The sequence below is a fragment of the Vanessa cardui genome, chromosome 9 (genome assembly GCF_905220365.1).
Source record: "Vanessa cardui chromosome 9, ilVanCard2.1, whole genome shotgun sequence".
Taxonomy (NCBI): domain Eukaryota; kingdom Metazoa; phylum Arthropoda; class Insecta; order Lepidoptera; family Nymphalidae; genus Vanessa; species Vanessa cardui.
Window position 1 is genome coordinate 10633646 of NC_061131.1, and position 14438 is coordinate 10648083.

Here is a 14438-nt window from a genome sequence, read left to right on the forward strand (position 1 = left end):
CGAGATGGAAAAAATTATCTGTCATTAGTTAAATATAGATAATATTTATCTTTTTTTGGTTTATTGGTTAAAGATAGAAAACTAGGTGCTGATAATCGGAGATAACGATTTATCCGTTCTAAGATTGTTTATTGAAAAGAACCGTAGGCCATTTATATATTATAGGTATATTTCTTGCAAAAACAGGCTAAGGTATATGTTTCGAATCAAAAAAATAAAAAACTTAATGTTTTATGGATTTATTTTATTTAATACGGTGAAGTGTGTAGTATACATTATGGCACTTCTTTCCTATTACGTAAATATACCTTAAATCTTATTCTACTTACATTAATATTGATACTAGACAACATAAATGAAATATCGAGTACAAAAATACATAAAAACGTAAAATTGTTCGATAGATCGTTGATTTGTTACTATAAATTAAAAAATAAATTCCTTTTTTAAAAACGGAATCATTGGTAAACCTTACGTTCGACTTTTGCGGTAACGACATTGGAATATGAAATATTGAATTCACTCGTATAAATGTGTTAACTTTAGTAAATATTATTTCCTATTTGAATATTGGTTTATTTATATTTTGAAATTAATTAGCGATAAAAGTGGAATTAAGTGTTCGTTGAATTAAATGCTTGAATATTAATACGTATACGCGTTGATTCGTTTAAAAATAAGCAATTCAAATAAAAAAACTACATTTTGTATCGTATTTGTACGTGTGCTTAATGCAATAATGAATGAGTTTTTATGTCTTATTTTTGCAAATTGATCATCTTTGAGTACAAATAGAGCTTTCTCACAATAACTTAGCTTTTATGTTTCATATTCCAATATGAAATCTTGTTTTCCACGGGTAAAAAATATTTCTTTAAAAGTTTTTGTTCAAGAATATAATTCTCTTCTTCCTAAGCGATTTCTCTTAAGTTAGGATTAATTCCGGACCATAAATTACAAGTTAATTTACGACATCAATCTCTACAACACTGAGGTTATAATCGCGACTGGAGTGTCAAGTGATTTGTAATGATTAAGTACGCGGCAATCTATTTTCTTAAGATACTCCGTCAATCTTTCCAACGGAGAGACAGGCGTTGCAACAATATTTCCTAAATGGTGGAACGACGCAGTTCCTCTCGAGCTGGTCTTTGGTGAATAGTTCGCAGTACTGCGTGGCGTCGGTGGCGGCGCACTCGGGCGGCTTGGCGGGGCAGCGCCGCACGCGGCAGCGCCGGCGCCGCTCGCGCGGCCGCGGCCCGCACAGCGCCGCGTCGGCCGCCGGGCACACGAGCGGCCGGTGCGACACGCCGCGCCCGCATGTTGTTGAACACTGAACGAACGAACGAAATTTATTTTTTAATTTGTAACAATGATTTGTTACAAATTAAAAAATAAATTAAATAAAAGTCTTTTGATTGTAGAGTGCAGAAGTAATAGCGCAATTTAATATTATTATATAATTATGAACTTTGTAATTACGTTGTACTATAAATTCTTAAATATAAACGGGGTAGGAGTGAGAGGCCTTACAAGAGCCCACGAGTGCTGCCGTTTGTGAATTTTTATAAATAAAATAGGCAAGGGAGTATCTGCTTCCTTAAAATAACGACCAAAGTCAATATAGTATTGAACAAAAAAATGAATTGGTAGATATGTATCTGTTATATTGTGATTTTGGATTATTACACACATACAAATCGTCACAGAAACATTACCACGAGTATATCCAATGTCATTATGATTAAGTAAACCCATATTTTTGCAGTAAATAAATTTTAACAATTTTTTTCCGAACACTATGTCAACTGTGTGTTAAACTAGAGTAGAGATAAAACGACAACTCACCTGAGTCCAGGGCATCTCTTGCCAGTAAACGGGGCAAGGTATTCTATTGCAGGGCTCCATTTTATCTGGTTTGGTGGGGGGACAGAGTGCTGGTGATACGCTTCGTCGTATTAATTCTCTCCTTGTTGTTATGCTGTAACGAACGAAAACCTTTCAGGTTCAATTCAGAGCCATCTCAAGCTATGTTGGGGACACTGGACATCCATTAATTTGGGTACCTTTTGAGTAGGAAATATTTACCACCATGTACAAATAATTTAATAGCCAGGCCTTAAGTATATTTTCAGATAAACGGTGCAGTACCTTTCATAAATCGGTAGGCATCTCATTGGTTGTAATTGGTTGTACAGTCAGAGTAAGAAAACTTTCGTCAGTTTTCAAATTAATTCCTTTATCAATTCTTAAACTATTAGTACCTTTTGAATCTAAACATCAAATCATTGCGACGCAATATGTCATTCTCGACCGGCAAATCAGATTATCGCTCATACCGAGCACACGAAAATAGATCTTAAGGTGACGAACCTCTTCTTACACCGACTGTACAATCTTATAGTTATAGTATATATATTTATATCATGAGGAGCAGATCTAAAGCTTTCTACTTTTAATATCGACTATCATCACTAGCTTTTTGATAAATATTTTAGTTATTTCTTACAAATTTGGTATTTACAGAAATATGGCAATCAACATGGCAGCAACTTGAGCACAGATGTGTGAAACGAATTGTTGGATCTTCGGGAATAGACGGTAGTGGTACAACATATGTAACATAATAAATGTCACTTTCAAAGACATAAATAACCACTCAGACTCAGACTACATATTTATTTTTTCATTTGTACATATTTCTTTGATTTTCTTTCTGTCTTTGATTTTTTTTCGCTTATAACTTCCACTTATGCAAAAATTACGAGGCGTTTGATATCAATTACTTCATTTTTTCATAAAATTGCGTATTTAGGTAAATATTAACTAACGCAAATAAATTGAAACTAAATCGAATAATATTGCTATTAATAAAATAAGTTTTATAATGCAAAGAAAGAAAGTTAAGTTATTTTTATTGCTTTGCGCTAAAGCAAACTTTTTTTTAAAGTTAAAGAGTTATAATTACAGGATTAATTAATTAATTAAACCTGTATAGATATATCATATCCTTATACGTATTACCGAATTCTTTATTAACATAAGAATTAATAACACTAAACGCTAACTAAATATAACTAAATATATACAAATATGAATTAAAACATAGTTACTATATACATAAATGTTGACAAGAAGAATGGTGGTAAGTATGCTAGCAGCATTTCCCCGTTGAATCGCAATTCCGGTCCTTTTGACAAAAAAACAACCAGCCCTCCTGTCACCAGTTATATACGACGGTATACCTAGATTGCGACAAAAATGACTTAACTTACTTTATTTTAATAATTTTAAAAGAAGTATTAAGCCAATAGTATTTATTGAAGGATTCCAAATATATATAGAGTCAGAAGTTATAAATTGAAATATGAAGATTGTAAGTTTGTTTTAATTTTATAAATTTACTACAGAAACCAATATTGGATTCAATTAAAAGCGAAGACGCGCTGGTCACTTCGCAAACACTAATTAGTCGCTCGAAACTATAAATTTGCATTCAATTTTAGACAGATTTGCCTCACGACTGTCTTTAAATAACACAACTTAAACCCAAACCAAACCCAAACCAATATCATTATTATTTTTTTTTATTTATTAAAAGAATCACATTGTTTAATAAAAACATATATGTGTAAAGTGTGCGTAATCCTTACATAGTATAAAACCAAGTCGCTTTTCGCTCTCTGCCCCCATGTATGCTTAGATCTTTATTTTTTTTAATATATAGAGCGATTTGAGAGGAAAGTTTTTGTATATAATGTGTGTATGCATGTAATACATAGAAACACAGATAATTTTAGAAGTCTCTAATGTGACGTCGTAAATAAATAAATTCTGTAGTATATTTAGTATCAGCAATGTACCCGTGCGAAGACGGATTGGGTCGCTAGTATAATATAATTAAATATAAGTGCACTCTCACTGTACAATACTATAAATCTGGAACGACTTAGCCTTATATGTTTTTCGAGGTACTGGACTACTCCTATAATGTATTCTTGGAAGAACGTATAAACACTCCTGCTATGTATACTCTAAATACCAAACTGCTGTTAAATTAGAATTTGCAGCCTCTCAAGTCACTAGAGGTCCGCCATTGAAGTTGCTGGTTAATAACATACCGTGGCATTTAGATTATTTTCCTTGTTTCTTTTGTAAGGAATCAATATTGTATAGAAATGATTGTTATTTAACCTTAATAAATGTCATAAAAGAGCAATATTCATACATTTTACGAGTACACGAAGGCTAGAATGAAACTCGGTAAAGCTCGAGGGATCCGTTGCTTGATATTGGAAGCCGTGTTTTGTCTCTCCGTAAAGTGGATACGTCTAAGGTATAAAGGCGAATGTACAAGAGGACATTTTGATTTAAAAAAAAGTAGTAAAAAGAAACAAAGAAAAATTAATACTTTTGCGTCTTAAAAATCATATATTATATATATGATCATGAATAATATTTTTTTGTTTCTATTGTTGTATCAAAAATCACATATGAACAATTATATATTATGGCAGTTTTTGTGGCCTAAATATACACTGTTTCTTGTGTTCTTACTATTTAAATATCAATAAAATACACCGACATCTTAGTAAACTTACATGAAACAAAATTTGGTATTGTATATATTTACAACTGCTTCGTGAGAAAAACTATTACACAGATTTCCCGTGTAAATGTTTTAAACGAATTAACCTGTAATCTACACTAGTTACAAATATTACAGATGGAGTTTAAATACTTGAGTTAAATTGGCTCTCAAAAAATAACTTTAACTAAAACTAAAAATCCATCCGTCCAAGTATTTTATGTTCCATGTCTAAACATTTTTTTCAGATTATATAGATTATTTCACTTTATATTTTTGTACATATTTATAAATAATGCTTACGTTTTTAAATAAACTTGTTTTCAACCGACTTCCAAAAGGAGGAGGTTATCAATTCGTCTGTATTTTTTTTTTTTTTTTTTTTTTTATGTTTGTTACCTCATAACTTTTCACTGGGTGGACCGATTTTGATAATTTTTTTTTTGTTTGAAAGGTAGTGCTTCCCGTGGGGTCCCATTTTTTTTATTTTTTTTTTCCGATGATGGTATCCATGTGAAAACGACATAAGTCTTAAATTTGCATTACGTATATGCGCGACAAATAGGTGAATAACTGAAAATCACGTTAACCAATTTTGATAATTCTTTTTTTATTATAAAATATATACTTCAAGGGTAATTTGGTGAAAGCTTGGTAAGGTTCTGAGCACAGGATCCATGACAAAGTAACGGAACGGAAGGGAACGGAACAATTCTGAGGAGCACGTTAGCGATACTCGGTCGAATCTTTTATTTATAGGTTATTTGGATATTTGAGTCACCTTCCGTAATGTGGTTATGTTTATGTAATTATCATAGTCGAATATTATAATCAACTAGCTACCCACCCCGGCTTCGCACGGGTGCAATACTGATACTAAATATACTACAGAATTTGTTTATATACAACATCACATCGCAAACTTCTAAAATTATCAGTGTTTCTTTACTATATTGTTCATGTTTTATATACACAAACCTTCCTCTTAAATCACACTATCTTTTAAAAAAAACCGCATCAAAATCCGTTGCGTAGATTTAAAGATATAGGGACAGAGAAAGCGACTTTGTTTTATACTATGTAGTGATGGAACTCCTATACGGCTCGCAGTTAGGGTGCGATATGGGGCAGAATTTCTTACTATCTTTAATCAAATTTTGTGTATGTGATGTGATGTCATATGATGTACGAAATATAGTTGGTCTTTTTCAAAGTTTTTTTGCTGAGTTCGATTACAGCTCTTTCGAGGGATCCTTGTAGTTTACGCCGCGTGACGTATTAAATCCGCATTTTCGAAAGTCTATTTTTGCTTTATTCGCAAGTTTCCTTTGAAATTGTCCTCGAAGTAGTTTCTGACTCATATAAACGGAACGTTTAATCTATCCATATTAAAAAAAAATAGTTAGTCAACATCAGCTTCACTTAAAATCAAAAAATAAATAAAATTTTAACAAAAAGAAAAACCGACTTCAAACAAAACACTATTTTAAAACAAATGAATATCACGAAAAAGTAATAAAAATAATTGCGTATTCAACATATTTTTTAGAGTCTTCCTAAGTTAAATGAAATGAAAAATATTAGACTACTTAAAAGTCGATTAACGATTATATCATGTAGTTATAATTATTGTTATATTTGGAGTCGGTTTTTCTTTTTGTTAAAATTTTATTTATTAGTTTAACGTGTGTATTGATTTGTCTGGCCGCAGCCTAAGAGTGAAACGAAAGAACGAATGGTTTTGTTTAAATTCGTTTATGTAGATTCAAAAGTCGTCGTGCACGTTTCGCGTTCACATGAATGTAGGGCGAGCGGTGAATTTCGAATACCAACCGAACTAAAAGCTGTGTAATGTATGTGAATTTACCTATCGATCACATTATTCTATAGATTTAAATTTAAAATAATATTTAATCTAAGCTAATTCTTTTATCTTTTCTTATTAAGTTATTGAATCGATTTTTTTGTAACAGAATGTAATGTTAGTCCTATAATTAATTTATTACTCAACCCGCCCCGCTCCGCCTTCGCACGAATGCAATAATATGACATTACAGTAGAACCTTCTAAAATTAGTAGTTTTATATATAAAACCTTCTTCTCGAATCTTTATATATTAAAAAAAAACTGCATCAAAATCCGTTGCGTAATTTTATGGGATAGACAGCGATAAGCGACTTTGTTTTATACTATGTAATGATAATGATTGCTGTTTTTTGAAGTCCTTTCAAATACCGAAATAATTAAAACAAATCAATGTTTAATTTTAACCAGAAAATTTAAGTGAGGAAAGTAATATAGGACTGACAGACAAACGTTTATCATCCATTTTAAATTGGAATTAGATTAAATAAGTGTGAATGTACGTTTGATGTAAAATGAATGAATTAATTTAAAACATTAATTTAATATTAAATTAATCCCGTGTCAAGTATAATTTTGAATTAATCCACTTTAAATGTTGGATTCGTTAATTAACATTTGCGTTGGAATTAATGAAATGTGGAAAACGCCAGTTACTCTTCGTACGTACTAGTCTGTCCCGATTTTGTAAGTGGGGAATATGGAAGGTTATTTTCTCCCTCCCATTTGAAATAAATTGCAATTTCCTAAAATCGTTTCTTGTACAAAACAACAACTGCTGTAACAATATCATTGATCGTATTTTCTTAGTACTTGGCATGATAATTGCTCAATCAATATAAATAAAATAGGTACTCTTCAATGTGTGAAATATAAAAATTATAATGAAATACTTACTCATTATATAAAACAACCTTAAAAGCTAATTGAAATGAATGTTTGAAGAGGTACATTCATCCTTTTGATATCTAGTTTTTAAGCATCCAACTCATCACGAAGTATTTAAAAATCAATAAGAAAATTCCAGCTCCACAGAGAAAGGCGAGATAAAATGTGATAAAATCTATTATAGTTTTGTGCACCTGCAATTATATGCAGTGAGTAAGTCAGAGCACGTACCTCATGTTCCCGGGCACGCAGAACAGCTGTCGCTCGCGAACGCCCGCAGAGCCGCACGTGGCGCTGCACTCCTCCCATTCGCCCTCCGCCCACGAGAACTCGCAACTGCACAAAAGTGATATCTTGACATTTATAGTTTGAAAATAGAATACTAGATCCTTTGACTGGTTTTATTGACGAAATCGCGTATGTACATACTCAATATAGGAATAAAAGCAATGACAGATTATATTTTAGATTTACGTATGCCACGCGATTTTCTAATATTATATATATATATATATCCTATATTGTGCACTATCTTCTGTTCCAATATAACATTTTTTTATTTATAATGCAACACTATTTCACTAAATTATTTATATCTGATATAGTTTTCCTTCTAAAACTGCGCTAATTCATTCAGATCTGTTAACTGACGTTTAAAACGGTTTTAAAACGGGGACTTTAGGTTCATTCAAAATTAATACCTTAGATTATTCAATCTCTCGCTGATGCTGATAAACCGGCACGTCACCACGATGTCGAATGATGTTTATTTGGCTTTTGTCCTTTTATGATTGGAATAGACTATGGGTGTATATATTGTCATTAATATTCATGTTTACATTTTGTCATTAATATTCATGTTGTTTTTGTTTAATTTTTGTATTGTTTTACGTTAAATTACTTTTTGTAATTTAACAAATCTTATTTTATAAACTTTAATTTATAACCAAAGTTAATTTTTTGTGCTTATTAGGTTAACTCCATTCGCTTATGTGAGACTTATTTTGGTATCATTTTTTTTTATTATATTATATGCGAGTAACAACAACAACAACAACAACGACAATAGCCAACGACAACGACAATAGCCTGTAAATTTCTCACTGCTGGGCTAAGACCTCCTCTCCCTTTGAGGAGAAGGTTTGGAAAATATACCACCATGCTATTCCAATGCGGGTTGGTAGAATACACATGTGACAAAATTTCAATGAAATTAGACACATAGGTTTCCTCACGATGTTTTCCTTTACCGCTGTGCACGAGATGAATTATAACTTAAATTAAGCACATTTATATTCAGTGCTTGCCTGGGTTTGAACCCGCAATCATCGGTTAAGATGATTTGTTTCATGCTACAAATCCCACATAACTAGTTTAGAATGTAAATTAAAGAATAAGACCGAAATATACAGATACTGAGTAGCTAGTAAAAACTCGTTTTTACCAAAAATAATATATTTCAGTCGTATACAATTAAATTTACATTTCCTGTATAACGATTAATTTCGCTTTATAATCATGTACGAAAAAACAAACTTCATATTTTATTCTTTAATATGTTTATCCTTTAATATAAGTTTTGAAGATTTTACTTTTGAAATGATCACATAAAGCGCCTGCAGGATTTTATTATAGAACCGACTACCCGCAAGATATTGACTTTGCGAAGTCGGAAACTTGGTCTTATAAGTTTATCTTCACTTCTCGTGTTTATACAATGACTTTCATTATTCCTATCAAAATAATCAATACTATCGAATGAACATAAGTTGGTAAGCTGATCGCAATTTATAATAATAAACGAACTTGCTAATGAAGGCACATAAAAGGTTTAAGGTTTATTGTGAGGCACGCGTGTATTTATAAAAATAGATACTTGTGTTTACGAATAGCTGCAGTATTTTTTACATTATTTTTTTTTTAAGTTTAGTTTCAAATGTTGGCCACAAACACGACTGAGTTGGCCCAATCTGAAGATTATTCGATGACGATTTACGTTTGAATGGCATTCAGTGTCGGAAAATGTCGTGAAAAAGAGGTTTTATATCACAGCATCACATCTAGATGGCCAATTCACCTTTCTGATCATATATTCTTTGAGACTTAATAGTATATAATAAGTACGTGTGGATATTGGTATAATATTATACCTTAATTCTCACTAAACTTTAATTCAAATTTACTTGAATTGAAACTTATCGGCCATATTGCATAGAATCAATGCAAGGCAATTTACGAAACTTCAAAACAGAATAAAAAGAGACGTTGCTTGCAAAACTAAAATTGCTTATTAAAAGTTATATTAAAGGGCTCCTGATTTTGCTGTGCATACAATGTCTTCTTGAACTATGTCAAGATGCTCAAAATATCTGAAATTCTATTCAATGAGAATCCATATACCTATATCCTACGCAGTGCTAAACTCTAAACAAATTTAAAGTTAATTGAATCGCGGTTTATATTTTATATAGATAGTAAATTTTTATTAAGCCACTTCACACTGGATGTTTGAAACAAAAACTACCTAAAAGACTGGGTAAGTGCGAGTCAGAGGCTCACCTACTGAGGCTACCACGAAACAATACTGACAGATTTATCGGTTTTCGGATGTTTTCTCATACTTGTGCTTCATATCGTACAAGATATTGCTTCTTGTTAAATTTAATGATTCTAGTTCAACGGGAAGTGTAACTACTTATGGTATGTAGTTTGGGTTCCCTTTGTGCATGTATCGGAAATACAACTTAAATGACCGGCAAATCTTTACATTGCGTGGACTTAGGAGGAAGCTACATTATTTCACATGTCCAAGGGATCGCAAATCTTAATTCCTCATTTGGTATTAATACATATACGCGTAGAGGTATAATAACTCTATATCTCAACGCGTTCGAGAAAAAAGGTCTTGATGGACAGACGGATTTTCCTTTAGAGCTACTAAACCCTAAAAATGAAACGAAACGATATCAGATGCACCTATTGTTACAATTATAAAGCAATTTACAAGATAATTGTATGTCTTCCTAAAAGCCCGTCTGGCTAAGACTACCCAACTATAGTTTCTTCTACAACTATACACTAATACTTTATACTACAGTGTTGCGGTTTGAAGTATGAGTGAGCCAGAGTAATTACAGGCGCACTGGATAATCGCTTGAATACGGTTGAAAGCGTATCGGTAATGACTGGCGCGCTTAACTCTCCGAACTTACTCGTAGCTATTGTTCGCGAGGCACGCTATCCTAAACTAGTTAATTGGTATTTCTGGTTTTCCGCCTTTTATTTCGTCATTAAGAAGACTACAGTCTTGGCTTTATCTCGCTGACTGACGGCTGACATATTTTATTCTTTTATTTAAATAAAGTTCGCTTTCGATAAAAAGAGAATTTTAAGGAAAGTTTCCAAGATGTTCTTGTCTTCATTTAGCAAATGCTATAAGAATAAAATATTATAATAATATTATTGTTGGTTTTCAATTTTACTTATTGTCAAGAGCATGATCGGTAAAAATAACAACATCGACTATCTAGTTCGATAGTTGCATAAGCAATTGATATCCTATGTATATTTTAGACATAAGGTATGTAAAAGACAAATATGTGTTATTTGTTTCAATACTGATTACCAAGAGTACGGGTTATTGATATTGAACCTTTTTACACCAGGGCTTAGAAATAACAGCTAATAAAAATGTGTCATCTCTTAAATTTTCATTCTGTTTTCATCAACAAATAGACTGGTTAACGGGAAGACACTTTATAAATTGGGCAAAGTCAGCTGATTGTAAGTCAATTATGATTGAAAAAGCTTTTATCCTTTAAACTTCAAACGACAGCGCAGTGCCTCTTTTTAAAACCATTTTAAAAAGAGCCACTGTGATACCATGCAAATTATTGGTTTTTGGCTTTGGAGCAAAGGTCAGGGCTTATCATAGGAAGGTATTTTTCATCGCGGTAAACGAAGACCTAAATTAAAAAGAAGTGTGTTGTTCTGTTATTCTCAAACAGTGATTAATTCTTTGTTTTACCGATTAAGATTATATCGCATTAACAGAAAAAGGTTGCACATAAGAAAAAATACAGAGATTTTGAGATATAATACTGGCTGTAAATAAGTATTATCAATTGAGAATCAATCGTACCTGTGTGTATTGCACCGTTCGTAGCGCGTAGGGCCGCAGCGCTGGTCGCGCGGGCAGCGCGGCCGCACGGCGCGCACGCCCCCGCCGCACGACACCGAGCACGGGCCGCGATCGCTCGACCATCTGAAGAAACGAAATAAATATTAATTAAATGCATATAACGTGACGAATCTGTAAGATCAGCATGAACCAGCAGGTTGTTCTACAATATGTATATATTATGATTACGTTATTCAGATGACTAAATATTTTTAAAAGCCGAAATTTTAATTATTATTAATAATTGAACGAACAGAAAATAAGGTAACGTAATAATTTTAAATTAGTCATTTGGTTTTTATTACTGTTTTTAGCCATTGTCGTTCGGGCAAGTAAATCCGTAATCGCCGTTTATCGTCCTTTGTATGACTGAAAAGTGAAAACTGTCTTAAAATCTGTCTTAAAATCTATTGAGTGATTAAAAAGTAAAGTGTCTTGTACTATTTATACATTGGTATGAAAAACATACATAGGTATGTCTAACTAGTCATTTTCAACCGACTTCCAAAAGGAGGAGGTTATCAATTCGTCTGTATTTTTTTTTTTTTTATGTTTGTTACCTCATAACTTTTCACTGGGTGGACCGATTTTGATAATTTTTTTTTGTTTGAAAGGTAGTGCTTCCCGTGGGGTCCCATTTTTTTTATTTTTTTTTCCGATGATGGTATCCATGTGAAAACGACATAAGTCTTAAATTTGCATTATGTATATGCGCGACAAATAGGTGAATAACTGAAAATCACGTTAACCAATTTTGATAATTCTTTTTTATTATAAAATATATACTTCAAGGGTAATTTGGTGAAAGTTTGGAGAGGTTCTGAGCACAGGATCCATGACAAAGTAACGGAACGGAAGGGAACGGAACAATTCTGAGGAGCACGTTAGCGATACTCGGTCGAATCTTTTATTTATAGGTTATTTGGATATTTGAGTCACCTTCCGTAATGTGGTTATGTTTATGTAATTATCATAGTCGAATATTATAATCAACTAGCTACCCACCCCGGCTTCGCACGGGTGCAATACTGATACTAAATATACTACAGAATTTGTTTATATACGACATCACATCGCAAACTTCTAAAATTATCAGTGTTTTTTTACTATATTGTTCATGTTTTATATACACAAACATTCCCCTTGAATCACACTATCTTTTAAAAAAAACCGCATCAAAATCCGTTGCGTAGATTTAAAGATATAGGGACAGAGAAAGCGACTTTGTTTTATACTATGTAGTGATGGAACTCCTATACGGCTCGCAGTTAGGGTGCGATATGGGGCAGAATTTCTTACTATCTTTAATCAAATTTTGTGTATGTGATGTGATGTCATATGATCTACGAAATATAGTTGGTCTTTTTCAAAGTTTTTTTGCTGAGTTCGATTACAGCTCTTTCGAGGGATCCTTGTAGTTTACGCCGCGCGTGACGTATTAAATCCGCATTTTCGAAAGTCTATTTTTGCTTTATTCGCAAGTTTCCTTTGAAATTGTCGTCGAAGTAGTTTCTGACTCATATAAACGGAACGTTTAATCTATCCATATTAAAAAAAATTAGTTAGTCAACATCAGCTTCACTTAAAATCAAAAAATAAATAAAATTTTAACAAAATGAAAAACCGACTTCAAACAAAACACTATATTAAAACAAATGAATATGCACGAAAAATTAATAAAAATAATTGCGTATTCAACATATTTTTTAAGAGTCTTCCTAAGTTAAATGAAATGAAAAATATTAGACTACTTAAAAGTGGATTAACGATTATATCATGTAGTTATAATTATTGTTATATTTGGAGTCGGTGTCAGCCAATAAAACCCTACAGTATATCTATCAAAAAACAATACGAGAATACTTTAACAAATATGTTTTTTACAAATTACCTTTTACACAATAATATACTGGATCAATCAAGGGGCTCGTATCGCTTCTTTCTTTTGATTGTTGGGGCAAGGGCACCGTGGCTGACACCGGCTCCAAATATACCAATAACTATAACTACATGATATAATCGTTAATCGACTTTTAAGTAGTCTAATATTTTTCATTTCATTTATCTTAGGAAGACTCTAAAAAATATGTTGAATACGCAATTATTTTTATTAATTTTTCGTGCATATTCATTTGTTTTAAAATAGTGTTTTGTTTGAAGTCGGTTTTTCTTTTTGTTAAAATTTTATTTATATGTCAATAATAGAACTTGTCATTCTAATTATGAGGTTTAAATATTGGTCCACTTTCGTTTAATTATGTGCATTTGACCATATCATAAGTAAAGTGACCATTAGTTAGTCGTAATTAGTCGACGATGCAAGTTCGAATTTGTGGTGTTGTCGAACACATGGCAGTGCTCTGCGGTCAGTTCTGCGGTGTTTCTAATTCACTTTGACATGAAACTATGCATTTATAATATAAGTAAACTGTCTAGTTGGTATAGTGTCTAGCTTACAAATTAGTTGCAGATATCATGGTCTTGGATTAAAAGCGTTGGTGAGGTTATTTATTAGTTAGAAATCTTTTGACTTTTCTTTTGAGCGTGTACATAAAGTTAAAGTTTGTGCTTTATGTTGTTAACGTTTACTGTAATATTTTTTTATTCTCGACGATAAAAGCAAAGGCATTTCTTTATACTTCTTACTTCTTTTTTTTTATTATTTTGATACGAAGATATATTAGTAAAAATACTAATAAAATAATGTATCTAATTTCGTTATGTGTATTTTTTACATAGAGTATTATTATATATTCATAAGTGTATCATCCTCCATGCAGATGGATTTCAAAGTAAAGGATGTTTAACTCCATATTCACAAGCTCATTGTTGGCTTGACGTTAAATTATAATCTATACTTATTTACTAATATTATAAATGTGAAAGTAACTCTGTCTGACTGTTTGTCGGTCTGTGAAG

At 32.0% G+C, this 14438-nt stretch overlaps 1 protein-coding gene across 1 annotated transcript in view; it reads right to left on the bottom strand.

The window, feature by feature from the left end:
* Positions 1 to 223: 223 nt before the first annotated feature.
* Positions 224 to 14438, bottom strand: part of LOC124532300 (A disintegrin and metalloproteinase with thrombospondin motifs 18-like) — a 65934-nt gene continuing 51719 nt past the window's right edge. Inside the window, exons 14-17 of the mRNA XM_047107139.1 lie at positions 11481 to 11603; positions 7571 to 7675; positions 1849 to 1981; positions 224 to 1333 (exon numbers count right to left, since the gene is read on the bottom strand). Of these exons, the coding sequence (XP_046963095.1) occupies positions 1058 to 1333; positions 1849 to 1981; positions 7571 to 7675; positions 11481 to 11603 (637 nt within the window). The 3' untranslated portion in view covers positions 224 to 1057. The remainder of the gene's footprint in view (positions 1334 to 1848; positions 1982 to 7570; positions 7676 to 11480; positions 11604 to 14438) is intronic.